General features: G+C 41.7%; 2 protein-coding genes across 5 annotated transcripts; one reads left to right on the top strand and one right to left on the bottom strand.

Moving 5' to 3' along the window:
• Nucleotides 1-4,951: 4,951 nt before the first annotated feature.
• Nucleotides 4,952-9,013, top strand: LOC117552520. Of its 2 annotated transcripts, XM_034226048.1 has the most exons (7): nt 4,953-5,067; nt 5,497-6,170; nt 6,276-6,321; nt 6,797-6,888; nt 7,495-7,605; nt 7,940-8,213; nt 8,533-9,013. In XM_034226048.1, exons 1-7 carry the CDS (start codon nt 5,050-5,052, stop codon nt 8,746-8,748), a joined length of 1,431 nt encoding a protein of 476 aa, XP_034081939.1. In that variant the 5' UTR covers nt 4,953-5,049; the 3' UTR covers nt 8,749-9,013. The 2 variants fall into 2 exon arrangements, with proteins under 2 accessions (XP_034081940.1, XP_034081939.1); XM_034226049.1 differs by lacking the exon at nt 7,495-7,605 and having other exon boundaries at nt 4,952-5,067.
• Nucleotides 9,014-10,505: 1,492 nt separating this feature from the next.
• LOC117552443 lies at nt 10,506-16,279 on the bottom strand. Of its 3 annotated transcripts, XR_004569969.1 has the most exons (13): nt 16,134-16,278; nt 15,691-15,875; nt 13,944-14,157; nt 13,773-13,848; nt 13,271-13,530; nt 13,071-13,151; nt 12,722-12,792; nt 12,275-12,372; nt 11,797-11,994; nt 11,464-11,550; nt 11,065-11,287; nt 10,707-10,832; nt 10,506-10,558 (listed from the first exon to the last, which is right to left on the bottom strand). XR_004569969.1 is itself a non-coding variant. In XM_034225855.1 (12 exons), the coding sequence occupies exons 1-12, from the start codon at nt 16,167-16,169 to the stop codon at nt 10,790-10,792; spliced, it is 1,572 nt and encodes a 523-aa protein (XP_034081746.1). In that variant the 5' UTR covers nt 16,170-16,279; the 3' UTR covers nt 10,569-10,789. The 3 variants fall into 3 exon arrangements, 2 of the variants coding, with proteins under 2 accessions (XP_034081746.1, XP_034081747.1); XM_034225855.1 differs by lacking the exon at nt 10,506-10,558 and having other exon boundaries at nt 10,569-10,832; nt 16,134-16,279; XM_034225856.1 differs by lacking the exons at nt 10,506-10,558; nt 10,707-10,832 and having other exon boundaries at nt 11,165-11,287; nt 11,468-11,550; nt 16,134-16,273.
• Between the last annotated feature and the right edge of the window lie 8,273 nt (nt 16,280-24,552).

Raw genomic sequence — 24,552 nt, 5'->3', positions numbered from 1 at the left:
GAGCACCGATGAGGCAAAGGTAGAGGGGGAGAGGGAACGAAGGTTACGGCGGACAGGTGCAGGATGAGAGGAGATTAGTTCGTTATGTTTGGAAAGGGGTAGAGAGAATGAAATGAAGAAGTGATCGGATGTGTGGAGCGGGTTTATAGAGAGGTTAGAAGTAGTGCAGTTCTTTGAGAATATGAGATCAAGGACATTGCCAGCTTTATGAGTTGGTCGGGATGGAGACAGTGAGAAAGCAAAGGCGGTTAACAGAGATGTTAGTTCGTCTATCTTCCCTGTCTGGAGGTTGACGTCTCCGAGAAGTACAGCGGGAGGACCAGTTTCAGGGATGTGTGAGAGGAGATTATCTAATTCCTCCAAGAAGTCCCCCAAGGCGCCTGGTGGACGGTAGAAAACAACAATGGTTAATTGTATAGGATGAGTTACTGTGACGGCATGGAATTCAAAGGTGGAAGGAGTGAAGTTAGGTAGCTTGAAGAGGGAAAAGCTCCATTTGGGAGAGAGCAGGAGACCAGTGCCACCTCCTCTGCCAGTGGGTCTGGGTGTATGGGAGAAGGAATATGCTGTGGAGAGAGCTGCTGGGGTGGATGTGTTGGATGGAGTAATCTACGTCTCAGTGAGAGCAAGGAAATCCAGAGACTGCAGGGAAGCGTAGCCAGAGATGAAGTCAGCCTTAGGAACAGCTGACTGGCAGTTCCACAGGCCACCTGAAACTAGATGTTGGATGTCAGTGGAGCATGTGGGATAGACGAGAGCAGGCTGGTTATATCGATTACGAGATACACGGGGCCAGTGATAATTGCGAGAAGACACATAAACAGGAATGGAGAAAATACACATGATTATAGCATGAGGGGCTAAACAACCAAATAAAATAAAACACCAGCGATACTTAGCTCAATTAAAGTAGGATTTGCCTCCTCTTTGCCACCCTCGTGACTCAAGCAGGACTCTATTGTCTTTGTCAGTCTTCGTCTGACGCTGAAGCTGACTGTGAAGCTGACAATTGAGCGGCCCGACCCAGCAAGGAGGCAGAGGCAGAACGTCCAAATACAACCCGGTGTGGGCATTTATTAACTCATGAACACATGACACACAGCCTCAATCCTGCTGAACATGTGCACACCGTCACCAACCACAAGGATCTCCCACACACTACCAGTCTCCAAACAGACAGGGCAACAGGGACTAAATACACACACTAATCAGCAATTAGACACAGGTGGGGGGGGAGGAGACAACACAGGGCACCAGGTGCACACAATCAACAGCCACAGACATGGGGAAAGGGAACACTTTTGACATAAAACCAGCAAACAGAGACAGACAAACTAAAACACATACAGATGCACATACTACCTACATTTCGCCACCAACAAAGCTACACAATCCGTAACGGAGGCCGAGATCTATGGCCGAGATCACCTCCGTTACATTTCCATACCCCTCTCCCCCGGAAGCACAGTGTCTTCAAAACCGTGGCTTCCCTGCAAGGATTCTGCTTCCCCTTGTGCAGCATGGTTTCCTCAGGGGGGGGCGTGAAGTCAGAAGGAAGCTTCCCTTTCTTCCTTTTGGCGATCCGATTCTTCCTCTCCAGCTGAGCGGAGTCCGCCCGGAACTGCTGCCGCTGCATCAGAGTGGCTATCTGCCCCTTCATGCTAATGAGCTCCCTCTGGCGCTCCTCCTTCTCCTCCGTGCTGCGATGCAGGTGACGCTGTAGGCTGCTGTTGACCTTCTCCAGCTTCCTAGCTGCCGCTCGCTCCAGCTTCAATTTTTCTTTCTCCTTTCTGGCCTTCTGGGCAGTGAGCTCTGCCTGTTGCTGTCTCTGTCTCTCCAGCTCCTCCAGCAGCTGACGCTCCATGATGGGCTTCGCCTCCTCCACTAAGCGCATCTCCTCTGTCTGCTCTTGCATCAATTTACAGTTATCCGCCAGGATCTTTGATGCCCCAACAGCAGAGTTAGTGCCCGTCGAGCCTTTAGCCAATCGGCCGTCTTGCCTCCGCTCCTCTTCCATAATGGATTCCCGTTCTTGTACCCGTGCGAACTGCTGCTCACCGGCTGCCTGCAGCTGCAGGAGTGACCTCATCATCTCCCTCAGTTCCTCCATTACTCTCACCTCCTCACTTGGTCAATCCCACTTCTGACACCAATTGTGAAGCTGACAATTGAGCGGCCCGACCAAGCAAGGAGGCCCAGAGATCACCTCCGTTACACTGACGCTCCAGGAAAGTGCTACCTAAAATGGACACCTGATTGCTGAGTTCTCACAGCTGTGGGGCCACGTCCCTTTAATTAGTTAACTCTCTGCAGCTGGTGGCCCTCAAAAGAAAATCTAGACTGGCTCCCTCCTGAGTTGTTATTGTGTATTTTCAGTGGCCCAATGGTTTTACAATTACATTAAACCCTAAGTTATAAAGTTATGAGTTTAACCCTTAATACAGTCACACCTGACCTACTCAATAAAGCTCTTAGTATTCTACAAATGTTTAAATCAAAGTTAACCCTAGCAGTCAGTTAGTTGAGTTTTAAGGTTTCAGTAAAATTAGGCCTACTTGTCCCAAGTTTCTGCCTGACAGATACTGTAGCGGTTTTGAGATTTAAAATCACAATTTCAGTCAGATCAACTACAGAGCATTATACACAGCGTTGTATTCTCCTCCCCCTGTCGGCCCTAAAAGCTTCAGAGGGTGGATACCTGAGCTCCATAGCGGCCCGCTAATGTGAAACACACACACAGCGTTAGCGGGACATTCTCCTCCTAGTAAGGGAAATATATGAAAATCTGCAAACTAAATCCTTACCAATCAATTTCTTCACTAATGTGTTTGTAAAGGTGTGTAGTAAGATGTATTAAAAAGTTGAAGTTCAAATCCTGTATGTTTTTTCGTAACAACTGCTCAAAGTTGAGGTACCGAATACCGATTTTCTAAAAATCTAAAATTTTCTGTTTGGCCTTGGGTAACTTGTGAGGGGTCAAACTAGGGGTTTTTCATGATTCTGAGTTGATTGCAATCATGTATTTTTCACTAAAATCATTCCTTGGTTGAAAAAAGGCCACGCCCACTCTTATATTTAAATTCAAAAGTAGCTTTATTTGTAGTTACAAGTGCTGATCACTTCAGGAGTCAATCGGTGTGTCCACACAGCAGCTTTGACCAAATCTTGAAAATCCTGGAGCTGGGCGTGTCTGATAGCTTGGGGATTTCGCGACCAACAACCAATCACATGAATATCACATGAATATCCCGCCCCCGACATACAAAGCAAAAAAACCCGGTTCTTCTAAACTATTGTCAAATAGGAAGGCTATGATGAACATTTATTTTTTTAACATTTTGAACATTTATGAGATTAATGTTTATGGTGCTATTTTATGCTACATTCCATGCTGGCTAATGATACTGTCTATGCTTGCTAGCAACGAAGTAAACTAGCAACGAAGTAAACTGGATATAAAATCCCCAAACAAGCGAAAACCTACCAGTTTCACCCACTGCCTCTGCCACCTCCCTCCATGCCTGGTTCCTCCGGTTTGTATCCCGGTAAGTAAATAGGGACTGGTCATAAAGAACCGGGTGATTTGCTACCGCAATAACTAACTTCTCCTCCATTTTTGTTAGGAATATAGAATGAACTGCGGGTCTGGTTCTCCCAGCTTGCACGCGGTTTGATTGGCTAGCGCTTGAACTGTCAGATTTGCATAAACGGATCTGATTGGCTGTCGCTTCCAGCTCAGCCTCAAAAGTTGAACATTGTTCAACATTGGAATCCTGAACATCCTGGAAATCCTGGAAATCTTCGCCTCGCCCCCCCACAATGCAGTTCGGCGACAAGCGAGGGAAAGTGACGTCATTCCCATTCAAAGTCAATGGGCGGAGACGCGCTGGAAGCGGTGGACAAATCGCCAAAAGCTGCTGTGTGTACGGGCCGTGTCTTCTCCAGACTCACCACCATCATGACCACAATTATTGCATGAAATTCCTTTACAGACTCCACATGCTGAGATGCACTTAACGCCATTCCTCTTGCAGCTGCACCGCCGGTTGCTGCAATCTCCGTTACAGTTGCAGCTTATGAACTGCAGTAGCTCCTCAGGAGCGTCTAGTGTTGGGACTGGCTCATAGCCATGTACACCTAATGTCCATCCATAGTCACTGGGGTTCAGAGACATACTCTGCAGAAGGATCCAGTCCTGGGTTTGTAGGTAGGCACGGAGAGAATGCTGTGCAGCTGCACCCTCTGTTGGAGGTAGAGTTTCTGGTTTGTTCAGCCCTGCCGCTGCCTTCCGTGAGAACATGTTGTGTCGCTGTTCAAACAGTGCCACTACTGGATCTGTGTGTCTGGCTCCCATCTTCCCATCAGCTACCTTCTCCATGAAAGTCCTCATTTCACCGAGTTCCTCCTCGGTGAAGGCATGTTTCATGATGTGCTGATAGATGGCTGCATCGATGAGGAGGTGAGCACGGATTGCCTTGTCAAAACATCCTCCATCCAGGATGTGGTTGGCTGTCGTACTCCCTGGATAGATCAGCTGGATCAGCTCCAGTAGTCCAGAATCTATGGGCTCAGAACAGTCTCATAATACACACATGCACACAGAAGGATTCACACTTGTATTTCATGATCCGCAAAAGGATTCAAACTTGTATTTCCGGATCCACACTTGTGTTTTTCAATGCATACACAAATGTGTTCCGTTTCATATGCATGTAAATAAAATCCAAACACAGAAAAAAGTTTTACATGTGTATTTTTGATCCACACATATTAGTTTTCCGTTTAAAACCGCTGCACCTTCAAACACAAACAGCTTTCTGTGCACGGATCGCTTTGCATTCGTGTGTGGGTTTTTTGAGACTCCCCTGACGCTCACCCGATTCGTACTTGTAATTTCTCTCATCTATAGCCAATCAGATGTCTCCTCCAGTCTAAGCCAATCACATGAGCGCGCCCCCACGTGGGTAGGATTTCTTGCGTTCGTGACGTAGCGCTTCATTTACGCTTTTTGCGCAGTCCGGACTCCGGAGCTGACAGGTCAACTTCAACATGGCGTCTAGCACAAGTGTAAGTTATACGTGTCTCGGCGTGAATGATTAAATATGTTTTAGGTATGAATTATTGTTATGTTAGTGATGTGTTAGCATGGAAGTAATATGGGTGGCATGTAATGCTAGCGTTTGCTGGCAAGTTAGCTATATTATGCTAATAGACTACCTAGGATTATAACCTTACATAGCTAACATTAGCCAAACATTTCTTTAACTTCTTTCATTCTGTTGCTTTGTTTTTTAGGGACAATTTAGACAGAATTAATCCAAAATTTGCTGCTCAAATTATTATTCAAAAATATATTCCATTGTGTTTAATGATGGGGTGGAATTGAACATTAAGATATGATGTTAAATAGGATTAATCAGTGTTGGTAAACAAACGGTCGAACGTTGAGCACTGTTGGTCATATTTTATCTATCTTTTCTATTCTTTTCCCCCCAGGAATCAGTAAAGCGTGAAATCCTTCAGAGACTTCAAGATCGACTGACATACATCTTGGATAGGACACCTGTTGATCTCGAAGGGCTACAGTTTGCGTGCCGTCAGGCTTTTGTTATATTGAGTGCACTGGGTGACATTGTTGATTTAGGGAATAATATACAGTCTGCACTTGCAGACCTGAATAGCCTTATCCAACAAGAGAGAGATAATCAACAGATATTTGTGACCCTTGAGTTGCAAAAATGTTGTGGACGTGGGCGTCCACGATTGAATGTGTCAGTAGAGGCTCTGACACATCTGGTTGAACTGGGACTGCCATCGAGTTGCATCGCCAGACTCCTGGGTGTGTCTAGAGCAACGCTATTTAGGCGGATGACCGAAAATGACATTTCTATATCTGCTTCATATAGTGGCTGCACTGATGACGAATTGGATTCATTGATCACCACAATAAAAAGTGCAATGCCAGATGCTGGCTACCGTGTAGTCCGAGGTGCTCTACTTGCGAAGGGACACAGAGTGCAATGGGAACGGGTGTATGCATCCATGCATCGTGTGGACAGTGTTGGTGTGCTCGCCAGGATGACCCGGATGGGATGTGTGGTGAGGAGAACATACACAGTTCCTTACCCTAAGTACATGGTGCACATTGACACCAACCACAAGCTCATCAGGTTTGTCTGCATGCTGTCTGTATGTAATCTGTTCATTTTATTATTTTTAATGTCTAGTTGTATATATCTTGTGTATGTAATCATATCATTGTCTATCATTGACAGGTACAACTTTGTTATCTTTGGGGGAATAGATGGCTATTCAAGGAAGGTAAGACTATTCTATTGTCAAGAACCAACAACTGCAAAATGTTGCCGAACATCATGTGATGGTTTTACTTTTCTAAGCTTCAGTTTATTTTCTGTACCAACAGGTGGTGATCTTTAGGTACACAATCTAACCTATAGTTAATTACATATCGCCTCTTACCAAACAGACGATATGGACTTCTAAAGTCACCTTATATTTTAAGTGATTCAGATCAAACAATATGCATTTACTTATTTACTTAATTTCAAAATAAATACTTTGAAGAACTTGTGAAATAATTAAAACACTTATACTAGTAACCGCACAATATATGTCAAGAAGCTTGCCTGAGCTATCATGATATTCTGTTATACATTGAATAATTCTGTTGTGCGTTATTCTCTTAATGCTGCACATTGTCATTTGACAGATGCTTCAAGTTAAACTGATTCATCAAGGTACTAATATGTTGTTTTATGTGTACTTGTATGTGTAGATTATGTACTTGAAGATAGCAGACAACAACCGGGCTGACACCCACTTGTGTTTCTTCAATGAAGCTGTGAACGAGCACGGGTTTCCTCTGAGGTATTCACATTATTTCATATGTAATCATTAGTGTAATTGCGGACCTTTCCATCAAATTTAGATGTTCCCCTCCAATGGCTGCATCAGTGACGACCACTTTACTTTTGATGGGACTCATTCATTGCAAATATTGTCGTGCTTTACTGTTAGTTCAAAGAGGCAATCTGAACATATAAGTTAAAACAATTGCCATTATAAACGGTACTTTTCTAGGTCACAAAAGTGCTGTCGGACACAGCCATATCAATTGTTAATTCTATGTGAGCCCCTCACATATGACAATATATAAGCGACATGTCAGATTTTTCTATCCCTCAGCTGAGATTCATGTACTGTACAGAAATATGAAAATATAATCTATTCACAAGCTGATGTGAACCATCCCTCATTCAGGTGTGGAAGATAACTCGAGGTTTAATAAAGTGAAAGAGAACTCTTAAGGGTTACAGTTAAGGACCTGTCCAGATATCTCAAATATGTATGTCCAGAGAGAGCCATTTGTGATCACATTATGGATGTAGATCATTATGGAATTGTACCCCTCGTTTTTTGGACCTTCAAATACGTAGATTTTAACTATGCATAATTATTTGATTTATTTTCCAGAGTGAGAGGAGATCATGGTGGAGAAAATGTGGGAGTAGCACAATTAATGTTCTCAGTTCGTGGAACTGACAGTAACAGCTTCATTGCAGGGAAAAGCGTACACAATCAACGGTGAGTTAAACCTAATTTTGTAAGCTTATGAGCATATTTCTTCTTCTTAATATTCCCTTTAACAAACCTTCATAAGCACATGTTGAGACCATTCCTTCACAAAGAAGAAAATGACAATTTTCACAGAAATTTACCAGCCACGCAAACATTTGAAAACTCACTTAATGTTATGTTTGTACTCTCCTGTCAAGTCAGTTGATTTTTTTTAAATAAATGCAATTTTCAGTTAGAGACATTGCCATTGATTCAATGACTAGGAAACTTTAAATTGTTCATAGTGAACAGTTTGAATTTTCTTTCAAGTTTAACATTTTTTTGTGTTTTCTTCTCACAGAATTGAACGCCTCTGGCGTGATGTGTTCATGAGTGTTACGGGTGTCTTTTACAACACCCTGCACTCTCTTGAGGAACAACACCTGCTTGACATCAGTAACGTCCTGCACATCTTCTGCTGCCACTACGTTTTCTTGCCACGCATCCAAGCCAACCTGGATGTGTTCAGTGAGGCCTGGGCCAACCATCCCATCAGGACAGAGCAAAATCTGACACCCAATCAGTTGTGGCAGGTGGGCCAGCACCTGAATCCTGTTGCAGATCCTGAGCCTGAGGTAAATTATGAATTTTCAAAACCATCACTATCTCTTGTTTATTATCAATCAATAAAAACCCAAACAGTATAATAAGTTATCTGATTCATAAACTAACTCCCGTTCTTGGATTAAAAAAACCTCTGCTGGGAGCAAGCAAGAACACTTTTCTATAATATTACACTATTACCTTAACATTATTCCACAATCACTCCATTTTTTATTATTATAGAACAATTGCATACCCTCTTTATTTCGCCTGATCACATATTTTGTAATAAGAAGCAGTAATGGCACAGTGCTTGCTTTAATATTTGTACACTCACTTTGTCTTTTTTAGGGTTCACTCATACCAGAGATTCAATGGGAAGAGAGTGGATACACAAATGAGCATCATACCGGGGTCAATGTCCCTACGCTGAACTTCCCTCTCTCAGACCTTGAAATTATGCAACTGCAAGACAACATTGATCCATTGGAAGAATCTGAATGTTTCGGAGTGGACATATATCTCAATACTGTCCAATACATTGAGAATTTAATTGAGCACCGATAGTTGTTACATTTAACAACTATAGTATGATTTGTGTCATGATTTCAGTTATTTGGCAATGATGGAAAGTTAATCATTTTATATTTACATAGCTTATGCTTGATTAAGTTAATCTCAATTGCATGATTAGACATTTTTCTTTTGACTTATAAATTAATGGAAGTGTTTTTAGAGATGCATTTTCAGTCAGGATCAAAAACCGTTTCAGAGCAACAGAATTACATTCATTTTACACTCTGTACAAAATAAAAACATTGTAAAAGAACTATTTGGAGTGTAATGCTTTACTGTTCAAGGGATTGGGCATTGTTACGGCCCGTCCACACAGCGGCGTGCGTTGAAGCTTCCAACGCTTCTGCCCATTCACTTTGAATGGGGTGACGTCACTTTTAGCCGAACTGCATTTTGGAAAGCGACGTGGAGCGTTGCTCGCTTCAAAAGTTGAGCAATGTTCAACTTTTGGCGACTCGGCAGAAGCGTCAGCCAATGAAATCCCATTTATGCAAATCTGCCATTACAAGCGCTAGCCAATCAAACCGTGTGTATGCTGGGAGAGACTACGCAGGTCATTTCCTCATATTCAAAAAAATGGAGGGAAAATTCATTATTTTATATCCAGTTTACTTCGTTTTAACATTGCTATTGCTTTGTATGTCGGGGGCGGGAGATTCATGTGATTGGTTGTTGGTCGCAAAAAATCCCCAAGCTTCAGACACGCCCAACTCCAAGCGTCAACGCACGCTGCTGTGTGGACGCTCCGTTAAAGTGTAACAATGATAATGGACAAACAGTCTTTTTCCAAATGTCCTTTATTTATAAAACACGGTAGGTGTACCAACTGTAACCCTGTATCTCACACAGTGTATTGAATAGAGAGGCAAACCCTTCTCCAGAAAAATACAAAACAAACTGAGAGTCAGTGTGTAGCTACACAAGCCCAAAGCCTGAACTGATGGAACTGAGGGCCATCATCAAGTCCTGGTGGAACTTCTCATAAGTTTGGTAGTGGCTTGGGAGCTTCAATTTTAGGAAGCAGGTGAGAGCCACTGGGTATTTTGAAGTAACAACCTCAACTTCAAGGTTTGTTGTGAGCAGCTCCCACCCGACCCAGAACTTCAAGAGGTCACGCAGCACCTTCGGAGATGCTATGGGAGAGAATTTGTTATGTATGCGATACCTCAAATTGCATTATATCAAAACTTAAATTTGAGCAGTAAAACTTGCAGGAATATCAACGGTTAACCCATGCATAGATTTGTATTTGTACACCGATGTGTGTATATTATTTTTCATCAGAACTGCCATCTCTTCAGCTGCACTATAGCTTTAGTAGTCATTAATTAGTGTTACCTTCCTCTATGAATTGCCTCAAAAATCCAGTGACGAGACCGACTTTCTCCAATGGAACGGCGTCGTCCTCGTCCTCATCGCTGTCACTTTTGGGCTGTGGCCAGTGGATGTTCTGGATCACAGTCTATAGGGGATCAAATACAAACGTGTTCTTTGCTAAGATTGAAGCTCATGTTATATGCTACAGAATTATCTTAACATTGTAAAGCATTGATTTAAGATCTACACACCAGTTTAAGAGCCCCACAAATGAAATTGCATGATAGTGTTTGCAAACAAATCCCATGAATAACATAAATCCAATAAAGAAAATGGTACTTACCTGTGAGTTCAGCTCATCATTTTTCTCTCTTGGAAATAATATGGGGTGGACATCTGGCCTATTTGAAACAAGCGGCCAGATTCCCCTTTCTTTAAGGCCTTTGCGAATCTGCTTGATAGGCTGCCTAACACGGTGAAGTACCTACAAGTAAAAGGAACAATCAAACTGAGGCACTAATGGAAAAACACCACAGTAGCAGATACAGGAGGACTTACAAAGCAAACCTACTAATTACCTAAACATTGTATTGTATTGTTTAAATAAAAATGGTACAATATAAAATGATTACTGCATGGGAAAGAAGTTCCTGGAACAGCCAGTCATGATTGGTGGAGGTTGGAACAGGGAGGTCCCAGGACAGGCAAAGATCAGTCACACTGGTGGTTTCTTGAGCAGTAAGTTGTGTATTCTTGAGCTAAAACAGGAGAAAAGAGGACATCATTTAAATGCATGCAAAAGTGGACAAAAAGCCTAAATCTGGAAAAATCAAAATGGGACACAAAAAAGCATTGGAAATCATTTCTAGCTAAACAGCCCAGCCTTGACGCATGAATGGAATCTTTTTCATAATGCACAAGATGACAAGTGTATGTTAGCATTGTGGTGCAGTGGTGTATGACATGTCACTTTTTAACTAGGACACTCACAAAACCAATTGTTTCACTGATGCTGCAGTATCCGTGCTCCCACCAGTCAACAGAGTCACTACAGGCACACTTAGTCCTGAGAAACCAAAACCACCATGCGGGAAGGAATGGCCTATCATCCGACCTGCCATCTCAAACAGGTTGCTTTCCCGAAGCACAGCAGCTGCGGAGGGAACCCGATGTTCCATTTCGCCTTCAAAAAGGCTTGTAAGAGCTGCACAGCCTTAAGAGAAAAGGAGAAATAGTTTAGACACCATGTATTGCTATAACGTAATTTTTAGGTCAAGCTATATTGAGTGTTGGTTCAACTGTGAATATGCATGTTGTAATCTTTGTTGGTTTATTAAGATTTAGCTGCAAGTGGTTATTTCAATTGAAAGACAAATGGGGACATCCCACCTACATTTATACTGAAGCCGGTCTTCAGTTTCTGCATGGCCATTGACAAAACGTGTCGGTTGACACCTTGGCCGACTGCTGCATCCCCTTGAAAAGACGACCTCATTTAGAAAAGTACAACCAACAAGATGATATTCAACATACACTTACCAAGAGACAACATGAATCATCCTTCAAGCTTTCAATACAATAAATGTAACTAGTTCTTTCTTCCCTGGTCTAAGGGACATGAACTTAATCCTCAACATGCAAGTAAAAACAAACAAAAAGGCAAAATTCGACCCAGATGACAACCTATAATGAAACATGAGAAGTTACACTATTTATTAATACCTCTCAGCCTGCACTTCAATGGAGCTGCCCAGTTAACATTGTTCATTTTAAAGAATGAAATCAATGAACTGTCTGTTTCTTCTTCTGCGTCAAACAAGTCGATTGACAGAAAGAGGCGTGGACATTCATAGTTACGTTCCAGCAGTTCCTCTCTGAACAACTGACATGCCTTCCGGGGGTCCACTTCATTGGCCCATGCTGAAATGTAATTTGAAGGGAAAAAAAGTGGTTGGTACAATAAACTTCATAATATGTCAGCTTCAATTGTAAAATAGTACTTCATTTATTGTCTCATTTAGTAAGCCCTGTATTTTAAAGCAATATATTAAAAGGTAGTAACTTGAAATCAATTATCCTTTCCATATTACTGGATCAAACATGTAACAACATTCATTTTGGTGATCATTGATATTTAAGTGTTTGTGAGTAGTCACTGTTTCAAACTACACCACAGCAGTAATTGTTCTGAATAAATAACCTGCTGAAACTGTTGCTGGCAATCGTTGAACTGAAGGTCCTGGCATTTCCTCTGTCCTTGTCATACTGGCTGCATCGCTATGATGAGCAGGGTCCATTCTTGGAAAAGACAAAACAAAAAACATACTCACAGGAATGGAAAATAGAGACTAGTGAGCGCCCTTCTTTTTTTACATATTTCTTCTTGCATATCAAACAAAGTAATTTAAATCAGATCCCTAATAAGTATTTCGGCTCTGTTAAGATTTCTACATTTCCTAAAAATGCATTACATGCTCTGATGCAGCTGCTATAGCTGTAACATTACAGCATTTTAAAACACAAAAAAGGAACAAGCACATTCACCAAACGATATCGTTATTAGGTTTGACACTTTGTATATGTTGTTCACCTCTCTCAAAACATGTCTATCGTCCATCTTTTGCTTGAACAAGTCAAAACGTCTTACCCTTCACCACATGTGCTTGCATGAAATGAGAGGACATCAATTGGGTAAGATTCAAGACATATAGGGCAAACCTGTAAAAAACATAAACAAATGTCAATACCTTTAAAACATATCACATTATTATAAGAGGTTTTATGTTTAATAATTCTCTCTCAGATAAGTGATACAGGAAACATAATTCTATGATAAAAAAATGAGTACATAGACAGTGTGCAAAAAGTCTGTTTGGTGAAATGTGTTATACCCTACCTATATACACACCTGCAATCATGCTGTCATTATTTACTGAAAACAATAAGGCTTTTATACTAAATTGCAAAGTAACTTTAACAGGATCAGCATCAACTACCTCTGACAATTCTCCCATCCCTGTGTTAGGTGGATTTGGCTGCTCAATCACTTCATCAAGAGAAGTCCCAGATTCACTCTCCTAAAAAACTAAAAAGGTACAGAGAATTGGTTCTATAGACTTTGAAACAGTCATTTGAGCAAACTAAAACATTACATATTTATTTGAGAAATTAGAGAAACGTTTTAATAACAGCTTACAGTCAATATGTCATTACATTCCTCCACATGTAAAGGCAACAGCTGCAAAGGCATTTGACTGCCACATGTTATGCAGGTTGACTGTGGCATCTTTGCAAACTCTGCCGAGTCATAGGGTAGTGGTTCGGTAGAAAGTTGCTCCTGTAGTGGAATTACAAACACAATGTTTTTTCCGTTGTTGGACGCTGTTTTGAGGAGCCTTGTGGAGTACCCCTCGGAGTCAGTAGGAATTATGGACCGCTTTCGACGTCCACTACCACCTATTTTAAAATCTAAATATGAACAACACAAGTGTGCTTTAAAACCACCTGACAGTACATACATTAATATTAGGGATATACGTTACACTTTGTCAGGCAAACTTTAGTACTGTTTTATACAACTTGAAGAAGTGATATGAATGGTAATTCAAAGTAGGGCAACAGAAAACACATATGTGGGGCTTCTGAGTGTGAAAAACACAACACAGCATTTTCACCAATGGAGATGAGAACAATATTACCTGCTGACTTGAAAAACATCCAGCCTCCTTTTAATGTTTTCAGTTTTGGAAATTCTTCCTCAACCGAAGCCATAGTCTTTAAAACAAAGTGAAATAACATACAATATTCAGCAAGTGATTCACATTTTAAATCATTGAGAAATCTTTAATACTGTCTGTTTATATGATTACCTCACTGTGCAATAAGTTGTCCGGTAGATTTAGCATCCTCTTTCCAAGGCCAGCATAGGCAAGTGGTAGCTCTTCCGAGCCCTTAGGTGTAAACTGACTGGGTCCCGAAAGGACATATATGTGAAAGTCCGTCCGTTTGACGATGCAAGGAGCCGGGGTGGGAAATCGTCTTTTGCCTCTTGGCTGATCAGTACTGAACATACTTGGGAATTGCCTGATGTGGGAATGACAAAAGGATCTGTGAGACTAGACATTGTTATATCATTTGCAAATCATTGGCTTGCGTTGATGGTTTTGTTAACATAGGTTGAACAAATTGTATGAATAAAAAGCGAAATCATAGTTAATATTCTGTCGATACAAAAACAATCTTGACACTTAGCTTTATCTTACCAAAATATTTGTTTTGAAAACATTAATATATTGTGTTTGGGACGTTTCAAAGCAAGGGGTTGTTAAAGGTTTTAAAAGCAGTAATGGAGGATACATACTATGGACAAATGTTTTAAAACATTAACTCAACATTACATTAGAGCAGTGGTTCTCAAACTTTTTCGGTCAGGCCCCCCCTTTGGAGAAAAAAAAAAGTCGGGCCCCCCCAACACAAATAGTCAGGCTCAGTGGCGGCGCCAGAGATTTATTTTGGGGGTGCTGTGGGGTAGCTTGACCTTTCATAGAGCGTGCTCAAACATTTAGGGTTTCCCATTAATGTACCGGTCGCTACAGTGGAATTTTCTACTGCAACACTCCCCACGCACATACACTATGTACCCGCGACTGTTACAATGAAGGCTCGATATCAAGTCTCGGCATATAGGTGTAAGCAGGGGTAAAGTGCTATTTTTATAGGTGGTGTGTGGACCTCACATAGGGGGGTCCGGGGGCTTGCTCCCCCGGGAAGATTTTTAAATATTGAAGTTGAAAGCATCAATCTGGTGCACTTTGAGAGCAAAATGAAGAGATCTATGGATACATCTCTCAACACCCAGGTGAAACAGAATTGTAAACAGATTTACTATTTCTTTATGGATATTTTATAAATCACTCTTTTAAACTTTATTCTTGTTTTACTGTCATATAGTATTTCATAGCTGTTTTTCATGTATTCTCTTATTTTTTTATAACTATAATGATCATATAAACGTGTGCCTCGGAAATAATTGTTTACATTAATGATGACCAAAACGTTTGAGACCCACTGAGATAACACTGAGAGTCCTTTAGCTCACTGAGACTCTCAGTCTGACAGGAGAGGACTCTCCTCCACTTTGTTGTTAAAACAACTCCTTATATCCGTTAGCGTAGCTCGCTAGCACCAGAAGCTAACATCAACGATCTCCGGTACCGGTGCGCTATCTCTCTCTCTCGCTCACGCACGCACACAAAATGGCTCGTTCCACACACACACACACACACACACACACACACACACACACACACACACACACACACACACACACACACACACACACACACACACACACACACACACACACACACACACACACACACACACACACAGAGCCGAGCTTTAATGAAACACAGAGACCCAGACGTAATAGTACTGTATCATATTATTTTCGAATCAATAATTTTTCAAAATATGATTTTTTTTTTTTTTTTATAATCTTTTTTTTTTTTTAATAACCATTTTTCCTCCTGGTCTCTCGCGCCCCCCTGTCATGCCTCTGCGAGGCCACAGTTTGATCTTGAACTGTCAAATGTAAAAAAAAGTCTATTAAATCACCTTCTCATCGCCTGCCTCACCCTGACATCATTGTGGGATTGGACGCTGTCTAGCGCCCTGACTGCTACGCTGACCGGTGCACTCTCTGCTATGCTCACTTCTGGTGGAGTTGGAGTCGCAGACAACTCCCTGGCTATTAATTGAACTAAAGCCCGTGCTGCTACCTCGACCCGAGGCGTTACACCCTGTCGAACAGTCAATTAATTTTCTCTCACATTCACTTCACTGCAACATTTTACTTGGTAGCAGAAGCACATCATAAGAATGGGGGATCGTTAGACCGTTAGACAGACAACGCTAGTTAATGTTAGCTTATGGAGCTCAGCTACTACAACACAGCTAACCGAAACAGTTCTATATAATTCTCGAATTAAACAACTAACAACTAAGCAAAACCAATCCTTCATAATTTAGGAGTATTTCATAATTTAAACATAATTTACACTTGGAGCGGGAGGCGCGCGACCACCAGACGCCATTTTAAAGATGACCTCTGACCTATCAGCTCCGGAGTCCGGACTGCGCAAAATGCGTAAATGAAGTGCTACGTCACGAACGCAAGAAATCCTACCCACGTGGGGGCGCGCTCATGTGATTGGCTTAGACTGGAGGAGACATCTGATTGGCTATAGATGAGAGAAATTACAAGTACGAATCGGGTGACCGTCAGGGGAGTCTCAAAAAACCCACACACGAATGCACAGCGATCCGTGCACAGAAAGCTGTTTGTGTTTGAAGGTGCAGCGGTTTTAAACGGAAAACTAATATGTGTGGATCAAAAATACACATGTAAAACTTTTTTCTGTGTTTGGATTTTATTTACATGCATATGAAACGGAACACATTTGTGTATGCATTGAAAAACACAAGTGTGGATCCGGAAATACAAGTTTGAATCCTTTTGCGGATCATGAAATACAAGTGTGAATCCTTCTGTGTGCATGTGTGTATTATGAGACTGTTCTGAGCCCATAAGAATCCTCCATGATGTTTCCAATGGATCCAAGGTAGGACTTCAGCAGGTGAAATCCACCCAACCTCGGAATGATAGGTAGATTTGTCTGTTTTATAATGTCCACAGCCTTCAGCCAGATCGGAAGATCGAATGTCACTATAGTGACTCTGTCTGCAGAGAGTCGCGTGCAGGGTGGGAATTTCACGACGGCCACGACGGCCATGGCCGTCGTTGCCCCGCACTTTGGCCGTGATGCCCTGTGAAAAAAAATGCAATTCACGGCCAAAGTGGCCTTTGTGCCCCTGTCAAAAGTTCCAGTGTAAACAACGCTAGTGAAGTCATACTAGTGCGCGCAGTAGGATAGTCCCGTGCCTGTGGATCAGAGCGATTGCTCTGCTGTGATTGTTCCGTCAGACATGCCGTGTAAACAACGCTAGTGAAGTCATATTAGTGCGCGCAGTAGGATAGTCCCGTGCCTGTGGATCAGAGCGATTGCTCTGCTGTGATTGTTCCATCAGAAATGCCTGTAGGGGCCCGACAGCCTCCTCCTCAGCCGCGGGAGCAAGACAAGCACAGGTAAGCAAGCGGACCAAGCTGTTTTGATATGATTTAACTGAAGTATGTGGTAGTATTTGAAAGGACTTAACATTTACGTGTTTATAGAAAGTACTATTGATAGGTAATTACCATTGTATTAGCCTATTTAAAGTCGACTCGTTACATTTTGTCATGAAAACTAGCAATAGCTAGCTAGTTTGGATAGCGCTAACGTCTTCCCTTCAAGGGGTCTACATCTAGTGTTGCTTCTACAAGCTAGCAGATAGCTGTCACCTTTGAATCTAGTATTTTTCTTGCTAAGCGGTTTTGATATAATACATGACTGACTTATGTGGTTTATGGCTGAACTTAACGTATACCTTTAAGAAACACTATTGCTATTCAGCCATTTGTAAAACGACTGGTGTTGACGTTAGTGCTACACTTTTCAGTCATGTTGATTGACCAGCGTAATTTAACCAAACGGCCTTTGTGCCCTGTCATGTGGCCTGTGTGCCCTTAAAAAAAATGTGAATGGGAAGGCCAAATGGCCTTGCCCCTAAAATGATGAAATTCCAAGCCTGGCGTGCACTCTTTGAGAGTGGTGAAGATGGTGTTGAGGTCATTAGGGTCACCTTCAATGATTGGGAGGAAGTCGATCTGTGTGCGCTGCTTGACATCATCTGCATGGATACTCTTCATCCAGCCATTCCAGTTGGAGTGTGGGAACTCAGGATCCTGGGCTTTGATCACTCACCCTGCTGCCCAGAGTGTATCGCCCGGAGTGAGGAGTAGCTGGTCTTGTGTCACAGAAGAGGCAAGCTCAGTAATGGGAAGAAATGTGATGGTGTTTATCCCTGTCCTTGTTCTGTTGGTGAATGGAAGAATCTTCACTTCAGCTCCTCTGAGGATCTTAGCTTTGTCAAGTGCCTTCAACTTCACTCTGTGGACAGCTGCTGTCGTCTGGGGATCTGGCAAAGATGGTGCCGGAGAGGTGACTTTGATCCAACCCATTGAATGGAAAGGAGTGTTTCCCTGAATAGAGACAATGTTTAAATCTATATTGTCTCCGACAAACTGAGTGAATACATTGGTTGTTTCTCCAACCTCCATGGCCTCCATGACCACCCGATTGTCATGGCTAGTTTCACTTCCACTGGCTGTCATAAATGATAGATCCTCAAGTGCAGAGTCAACCGCAACCTCATCATCGATCTGCTCATCAGTTTCTTCCACAATGGTATAAAGAGTATCAGAAGTATCTTGGATGCCATCTCCATTCCTGTCATTAAGGAAGCAGTATTTGTAGTTTTGTGTCTCGGAATATGACTCTGTGTATCCAAGCTGGTGTAACTTGTTCAGCATCCATTTTAACCCAAATCTATGATCAAGTTGTATGGCAAGCCCCATCTGGTATGGCAAAACTCCTGATCGAGGCCGACAGGCCTTTATGAAGTTCTGCCCCCAAATGGCTACTCTTTCGTCGGTCTTCACTATTGGCTTCAGGAACATCTGAAGACTCTCAGGAACAAGAGCCAGCTGACTCTGGATGTCAGTCATACTGTGTGCTGTGGGGTATGACTTTGGGTCTAGATCGACCATGGCGATGTCGTTGCATACGAACTTTAGTGCAGTCTTTATGATCTGAGTCTTCTCATCTCCATGCTCAAGATTAGCATGATGCTCTCGCAGAATGTTGTCTGTGTCATCTTTGAGGCAGAGCACATCTGCCCTTCTCTCCTGTGATGTGAAATACAAGGTGTCATGGAATTTATCTTGGAGTTTCTTCTTTAGCCAATACTTTGAATAAGAAAGGCTCTTATCTGGTGACGGATCAAACTGCTGTAGCTTTTCGTGGACTTGGTCAAGAGTCATCACCCCATGCTCGAGTTCTGAGTCTAACCAATCACAGAATTCAACAAAAACAGCCTCTCGTTCCTCATCAATTTTATTTTGTCCTCTCTTCCTTTGTCCTCTATCTTCAGTCTTGGAGTAATGGCCACCTGTCTCAAAAAGAGTTTTGTAGCGCAAATGGTACAGGGTTTCTTCTGCCACAAGGTCATTGATCCCTTCCAGACGTCCAACAACTTCAGTGCCCCAGTCATCCCCGCGACTCTGTGCTGTCTTCCGAAAGCTTGCCTTCAGTCTATCTGCAGTCAAATTATCTGGCACTCTGTATCTCTTTCTAGCTTCCTCTGGACGAGTTTTGTAGATCTGTGCAGGTTGGTTGCAAAGAATGCATACATTCTTGTACAGAAGCTGAACAGACCGTGAACTTGTAGAACTGCATGCAGAAGCTGCACTGAAGTCAGAGCAAGTGCGTCTTCTCTTCTTCTTAGCTGCCTCTTTCTCTGCCTTAATGTTTGGCCTGAGTTCTTGGTGACTTCAAGAAACCTGTTGTATAAATCATCTTTACACTTGTTGTGGTACCTGAGTCTTCCTATGTTCTGAGCCTCCTTCAAACGCTCCAAAATCTTAGCATTTTCAACTACTTGTGCTTGTTCCAAAAAAGTAGGGTAGCCTTTAGGAGTTGGCTGTATCAGCCTCTGAGCTGGTGTCTCCGGGCTTTCACAGATGAAACCATTTAGCAAAGGTGGAGTCGAGTCTTCATCAATACTGCTAGACTAATATGTCCTTCAAAGTAGAATAAACATTGTATTATTCAGTCATAATATCATTATTTTGTGACATTAAAGACAATCTCATGTACAGTAGATGATTAACATTGTAATAGATATTATTGCAAAGGAAAATAGAAGATCTGCTTCACAGTAACGTTAAACACAAAAGATCCTGTCAGAGACAATACACCACTGTAACCTAATGGGCCAGAAAGCTAGCATTCAAGAAAATAAAATGATCATAAGATTCAGTTTGAGGTGTGTAATACATCATGGTAGTTGCCTAGTTGGATACAATCATGGAGTAATACATCATGGATTTAACGTTAGCAAGCTAACCATGTTGCTGTGCCTACTGTTACACAGCTAACAAGTAAGCAAAGTTGACAACTAATCATGGAGTAATACATCATGGATTTAACGTTAGCTAGCTAACCATGTTATTGCGCCTACTGTTACACAGCTAACAAGTAAGAAAAGTTGACAACTTGTACAGTATGTTACATTTCATTACCAAAGTAGTGACATGAAATATTTCAAGTTAAAAATGTAGATAATACTTACATATCAGGCGTAAAAAGCAGTCTGTCCATGATCAAATGAAGGTTGAAAATGGCTTCAGCATGTTAACTCTAAACATCCTCACTCTGAATGCCAACCAACTAGCAGCTACCACTAAACAATAAGTCCTAAAAGGGCAAATAGTAAAATAATCAAACAATTTTTATGCTAGCAGTGGAAAGGCATTATGGGGGGTGGGGCGAGCGGGAAAGGTGGGCGTGGCCGTTTTTCCACAAAGGAATGATTTTAGTGAAAAATAAATGATTACAATCAACTCAGAATCATGAAAAACCCCTAGTTTGACCCCTCACAAGTTACCCAAGGCCAAACTGAACATTTTAGATTTTTCGAAAATCGGTATCTCAACTTTGAGCAGTTGTTACGAAAAAACATACAGGATTTGAACTTCAACTTTTTAATACATCTTACTACACACCTTTACAAAGACATTAGTGAAGAAATTGATTGGTAAGGATTTAGTTTGCAGATCGGTCAAATATCTGATAAAATGCCCTTACTCTCCCCCTGTCGGCCCTAAAAGCTTCAGAGGGCGGATAGCTGGGCTCCGCGCATCCCACTAGCTTAGCGCTAGCTAAAAGTAAACATAGATGGGTACATAGAATATGAATAAATCGTCACCGATGTAGAGGATATATTTTTTTATTCACTTTGAACTCGGCCAAATGGAGTTTAATGCTTTGGGATTTAAGTTAGGCCACATAGTAGCCTACGTGCATGGGTTTGAAAGTATAACGTGCTCGCCTGCTGTCAGACACACATTTATGAGATTTAACAATGGCCAATTATATTTCTTAAATAATATGTAGCCTATTCCCAGAGCATAATTTATGGGGCAACAAGGTGAGGTGTAAAATGTGTTTTAATATCATACATTTTACGCCAGCAAACTTCTTGTAGACTTCGGCAGTAGTGAAGACTCACTGAACGAATTAAGTACAAAGACGAATCGTTCGCGAACGTGCAAATCACCAGAAGTCGCGAACCGGTGAACGAAACAGTGAACGAATCTTTAAAGTGAACTGAATCAAAATATTCGTGTCCCCGAAGGGAATCTAAATGCCCATCACTAGCTCCTAGGGTCCGAGCGGTGAACACCGCAGACCCTCCCTTGGGAGGACGGACATCTAGCTCGTCGCAGCCTTTGGAGGGCGAGCGTTTTCCTAGCCCGCAGCTCCGATCGAGACGATCACAAGGCTACAGGCTACATGAGCTAGAATCTTAATTCTCAATAAGCTAGCTTGGCTTCTACTCAAAAAGTAGTAACCTGCGCGAGACGGAAGATATCCAGTGCTAAAGCACCGCCTCTGACGGTCAGTAAAGATGAAATAGAACCATATGTGTTCTTTTATAGTTTTGATGTCTTCAGTGTAAATCTACAATGTAGAAAACATTTAAATAAATAAAAAACTTCGAATGAGAAGGTGTCCAAACTTTTGACTGGTAGTGTATATGTAAAAAAACATCAGAACAAAAGACAGTATAGGATTTTGAAAAAAGTATAGTATGGTATGTCCAAAAATCAGAGCAAATGACAACGTTTTTATGTAAAAAAAAAAATCCTAGTTTAGTATGTTAAAAATGTATTTGAAAACAACATTGTATAATATGTGGAAAAATGAGAAAAAACATAGTATGTATGTCGAAAAAAAAGCAATATGACAGTATGTCAAATATAACGACATAATATAGAATGTCGAAAAAAGAGAAAAAACTACACAGTACATTATGTATGTAGTTACAGTATGTTGGAAACTTGTGTCGAGAACTTACTTTTATTATATTATACTATTATATTATACAAACTTCACATTTTAGATAAGGGTCCATCCCTTATATAAAATGTTTACTTTTTTGATAATGTTCCCCCCTTGTGTCTATAACTAGGTTTTATGATAAGAGGATAATAGTCTTATATACAAATACTTTTTTTTTTAGATAAGGGTCACCCCTTAATTCCGGAACTAACTTTGTAGATAAGGATCCCCCGTATATAAATTATACTTTTTTTGATAAGGGTTAGCTACGGAGCCCTGGAGGGTTCATAGAGAGAAAAATAAATAAAACGTGGCCACGCTTTAGTAACTCGTGCGCACGCTTTAGTAACTCGTGCGCACGAGTTACTAAAGCGTGCGCACGAGTTACTAAAGCGTGCGCACGAGTTACTAAAGCGTGCGCACGAGTTACTAAAGCGTGCGCACGAGTTAATAAAGCGTGGCCTCGTTTTATTTAAATTGAGGGATTCCTGTCCGTGACTCACAGTATCTGCTGCCCACAGCTGTTTTATAGAAGGAAAACCTCCTTCACTTTATGAAATCTCAGCGGCACCAGTGGCCTGTACTACGAAGCAGGATTTGCTATTTACACTATTCATTCATGAAGTATGACGCTGCGCTGTCAGCATGCGTCTCCATGTTTGTGATTGGTCAAATGTTGCTAACCCCGTCCCTTTCACATGAACGCGCTCTCAGCCGGGCAGAGAAACCCTGGTTGATTTACTGAGTTGATAACCAGCTTCGTAGGACCGCTTATCGACATCGCGTTTGTTAGGGTCAGTTAAGCCGGGTAAATCGAACATATCCAGGTCCAGGGTCTGTTGAACTGGCTTCGTCGTACAGGGCACTGGAGGCAGTAACGTGTAACTCAGCAGAATCTGAGAAGAGCAGCACCAGCTGCAAAGAGCTGTGCCTTTTACTGTTTACTTCACTGCGTTTCCCTTCATTAGAACCGCTGAATAGAGATCGAGGCTGCTACGTTTAACCACACACACCTATACACACATCGAACTACCAGAGTATTCTCCCTCGTTTTATGAAGGAGATGTCCTGTCACCGGGGCGCATGATGTGTGTGTGCTCAGCTCCGCTCTGGGTGCGTGTTCGTGTGTATCCGACACCACCGGCATTTGTTTTCAAATTACCATGAACAGTAGGCTACTTTACACAAATCTGGTTCCCCATAGTTAAGTGTATTCCCAAGTGAAAGAAATTTGTTTAATCTTAATCTCGATGTGCTATAGTCCTGCCGGAGTGCACCGGAACGAACGATACTATCATAAACAAATGCCCCCACACACAAACACACAAAACGAGGCCACGCTTTATTAACTCGTGCGCACGCTTTAGTAACTTGTGCGCACGCTTTAGTAACTCGTGCGCACGAGAAAGTAAAACGTGGCCACGTTTTATTTATTTTTCTCTCTATGAACCCTCCAGGGCTCCGTAGTTAGCCCCTTATGTCCGGTATCATGTTTTAATAAGGGTCCCCCCTTATATAAAATGTACCTTTTTCAGATTTCTCGACATATACTATTTAGTTAAAATATTTTCGACACGTCTTTTTTCTCGTATTTTCGATATAGTATGTCGAAAATATGATATACTAAATAGTATAGTAGTAAAAACGACAGTCTAGTATGTCATCAATGAGAAAAAACGACATAGTATAGCAAAACGAAAAATATGAAAACAACCACATTTGCGTCGTGTTTGAAGTGTTCTTGAGTAAATATTGCTTGGGTTCAATCTGTGTGTGCGTCACACTTTTTACAATTAAAGCAACTCGGCAAAACACGAAAAATACTTCTTCGCATTTATTCAGTGAATAGTTGTTGGTCTCTGTTAGGGATTAATTTTGTCTTTACTTAAGATATTTGACCTTTCGGCCTGTTGACGTTTTACGACCGAACCCTAAGTCTGTTATCTGTCTTAAGGAATGGGAAGCCTCAGCTATTGCTGACATTACCAGTTTTATGACCAACTCTCGGTCACAGAGCCATAGTCAGATAAGTGATTCAGTGTCTCCAGGTGTTCACGGATACCTTCCCCCAATATGCTGATTAGCTCTCTGTAAACTAGTTAAAGGTCTATTCGAGAGATAGGCTGGGCAGAATTGACATGACAACCCACCCGTGCAGTCAGAACTTTTTGCTGCTGTGACTTGTGATATGAATTCTCCGGCCGATGCTTGTAATAAACTACCAGTGTTTGACATCAGAACTCCTGCTCGTCCTGTGTCTCTTTCATGAGTCGGTGACTCCCACTGCATTGCTACACAGAAGTTTCCCTTAGTCTCTTTCATGCCAGATTCCATCCTCTGTATTTTTACACCACTGATAATTATAAATGCATAATTATAATATCCAGAGTTGTATTTCTATCTAAAGAAATGT

This window comes from Gymnodraco acuticeps, unplaced genomic scaffold (genome assembly GCF_902827175.1).
Source record: "Gymnodraco acuticeps unplaced genomic scaffold, fGymAcu1.1, whole genome shotgun sequence".
Taxonomy (NCBI): Eukaryota; Metazoa; Chordata; class Actinopteri; order Perciformes; family Bathydraconidae; genus Gymnodraco; species Gymnodraco acuticeps.
This window is presented reverse-complemented; position numbering and strand designations above follow the sequence as displayed.

Bases quoted from the DNA above. Each gene is read 5' to 3' on its own strand.
- LOC117552443 (XM_034225855.1), bottom strand. From the start codon at position 16,169: ATGGCGTCTGGTGGTCGCGCGCCTCCCGCTCCAAGT. The intron at 15,876-16,133 runs GTAAATTATGTT...ACTGTTCGACAG, and splicing joins GCGCGCCTCCCGCTCCAAGT to GGTGTAACGCCTCGGGTCGA. The intron at 14,158-15,690 runs GTGATTTAATAG...TTCCCACATCAG, and splicing joins GTGAGGCAGGCGATGAGAAG to GCAATTCCCAAGTATGTTCA.
- LOC117552520 (XM_034226048.1), top strand. The intron at 6,322-6,796 runs GTAAGACTATTC...TTGTATGTGTAG, and splicing joins TAGATGGCTATTCAAGGAAG to ATTATGTACTTGAAGATAGC. The intron at 8,214-8,532 runs GTAAATTATGAA...TGTCTTTTTTAG, and splicing joins TTGCAGATCCTGAGCCTGAG to GGTTCACTCATACCAGAGAT.